This window comes from Phalaenopsis equestris, unplaced genomic scaffold (assembly GCF_001263595.1).
Source record: "Phalaenopsis equestris unplaced genomic scaffold, ASM126359v1 Scaffold000414, whole genome shotgun sequence".
Taxonomy (NCBI): Eukaryota; Viridiplantae; Streptophyta; class Magnoliopsida; order Asparagales; family Orchidaceae; genus Phalaenopsis; species Phalaenopsis equestris.
Window position 1 is genome coordinate 847,511 of NW_018164855.1, and position 841 is coordinate 848,351.

Sequence of the window (841 nt, forward strand, 5' to 3'; positions counted from 1 at the left end):
AAACCGCGAACTTTGATATTTGAGTTAGAATTTGAAAACTGCATGACAGAGATTGGTTGATTCGCAAATAGCAAGTTTCAGGTGGATTTGTATGTAATTTCAAAAACTGCATGACAAAGATGGCACCCCGAACCATCTCTAAATTTTAAGATAAATGTACAAATAGAAGATCCCATCCCCTCCTTCAACTCGCAAGACCGGTCACCATAACAAAAGAACAAGAATATATATATAGATATATGATTTAATAATCAATCATACTAAACAAGTACATATATAATGAGCCTTATTCAATTTTTATACCTGGAAGAAAGTGGCGACAAGAAAGAAGACGAATCGATCGACTCGCCCCGTCAATCAATGTTTACGAAGGGAGCCAGTCATATTAAACAGAAAACCGATAGTCAGGTGAAGAGCTTCTTTAGGTTGAGCAGCCCTGAAAAATAAGCAGTGAAGTTAATGTTATAATGAACTGAGAAAGTTCAGAATCATCGGTGCCATGAAGCCAAATGTTTGTAGCCAATGTTGTAAGAGTCCCATCCAGACTCTGGTTCCTTCCTTTTTATTGAATTTCCGGAGTTAATCTGTTCCAGATTACCCAACTCAGTAGTTCCCGGCTCCATCAAACCAAAATTCAAATCTAGACCCGGTTGAGCGCCGCCGTTCGAGCTCGAAGGGGTGTTTGTTATGCTCATTAGGTAAGGAAGCGTCGCTAATGGTGTACCGTCGGCTGAGCTCATTAGCTGCGGGATGACGGTAGCCCCTCGAGAATCAACCATGCGAGGGACGTTTCCCAAACCATATACCGCCGGCGGGGAAGGGACGGCCAATCCCGGGGCCG

The 841-nt window shown here is 42.8% G+C and overlaps 1 protein-coding gene across 1 annotated transcript in view; it reads right to left on the reverse strand.

Moving 5' to 3' along the window:
• Positions 1–357: 357 nt before the first annotated feature.
• Positions 358–841, reverse strand: part of LOC110027119 — a 3,117-nt gene continuing 2,633 nt past the window's right edge. The window contains exon 2 of the mRNA XM_020728415.1: positions 358–436. Within this exon, the coding sequence (XP_020584074.1) occupies positions 358–436 (79 nt within the window). The remainder of the gene's footprint in view (positions 437–841) is intronic.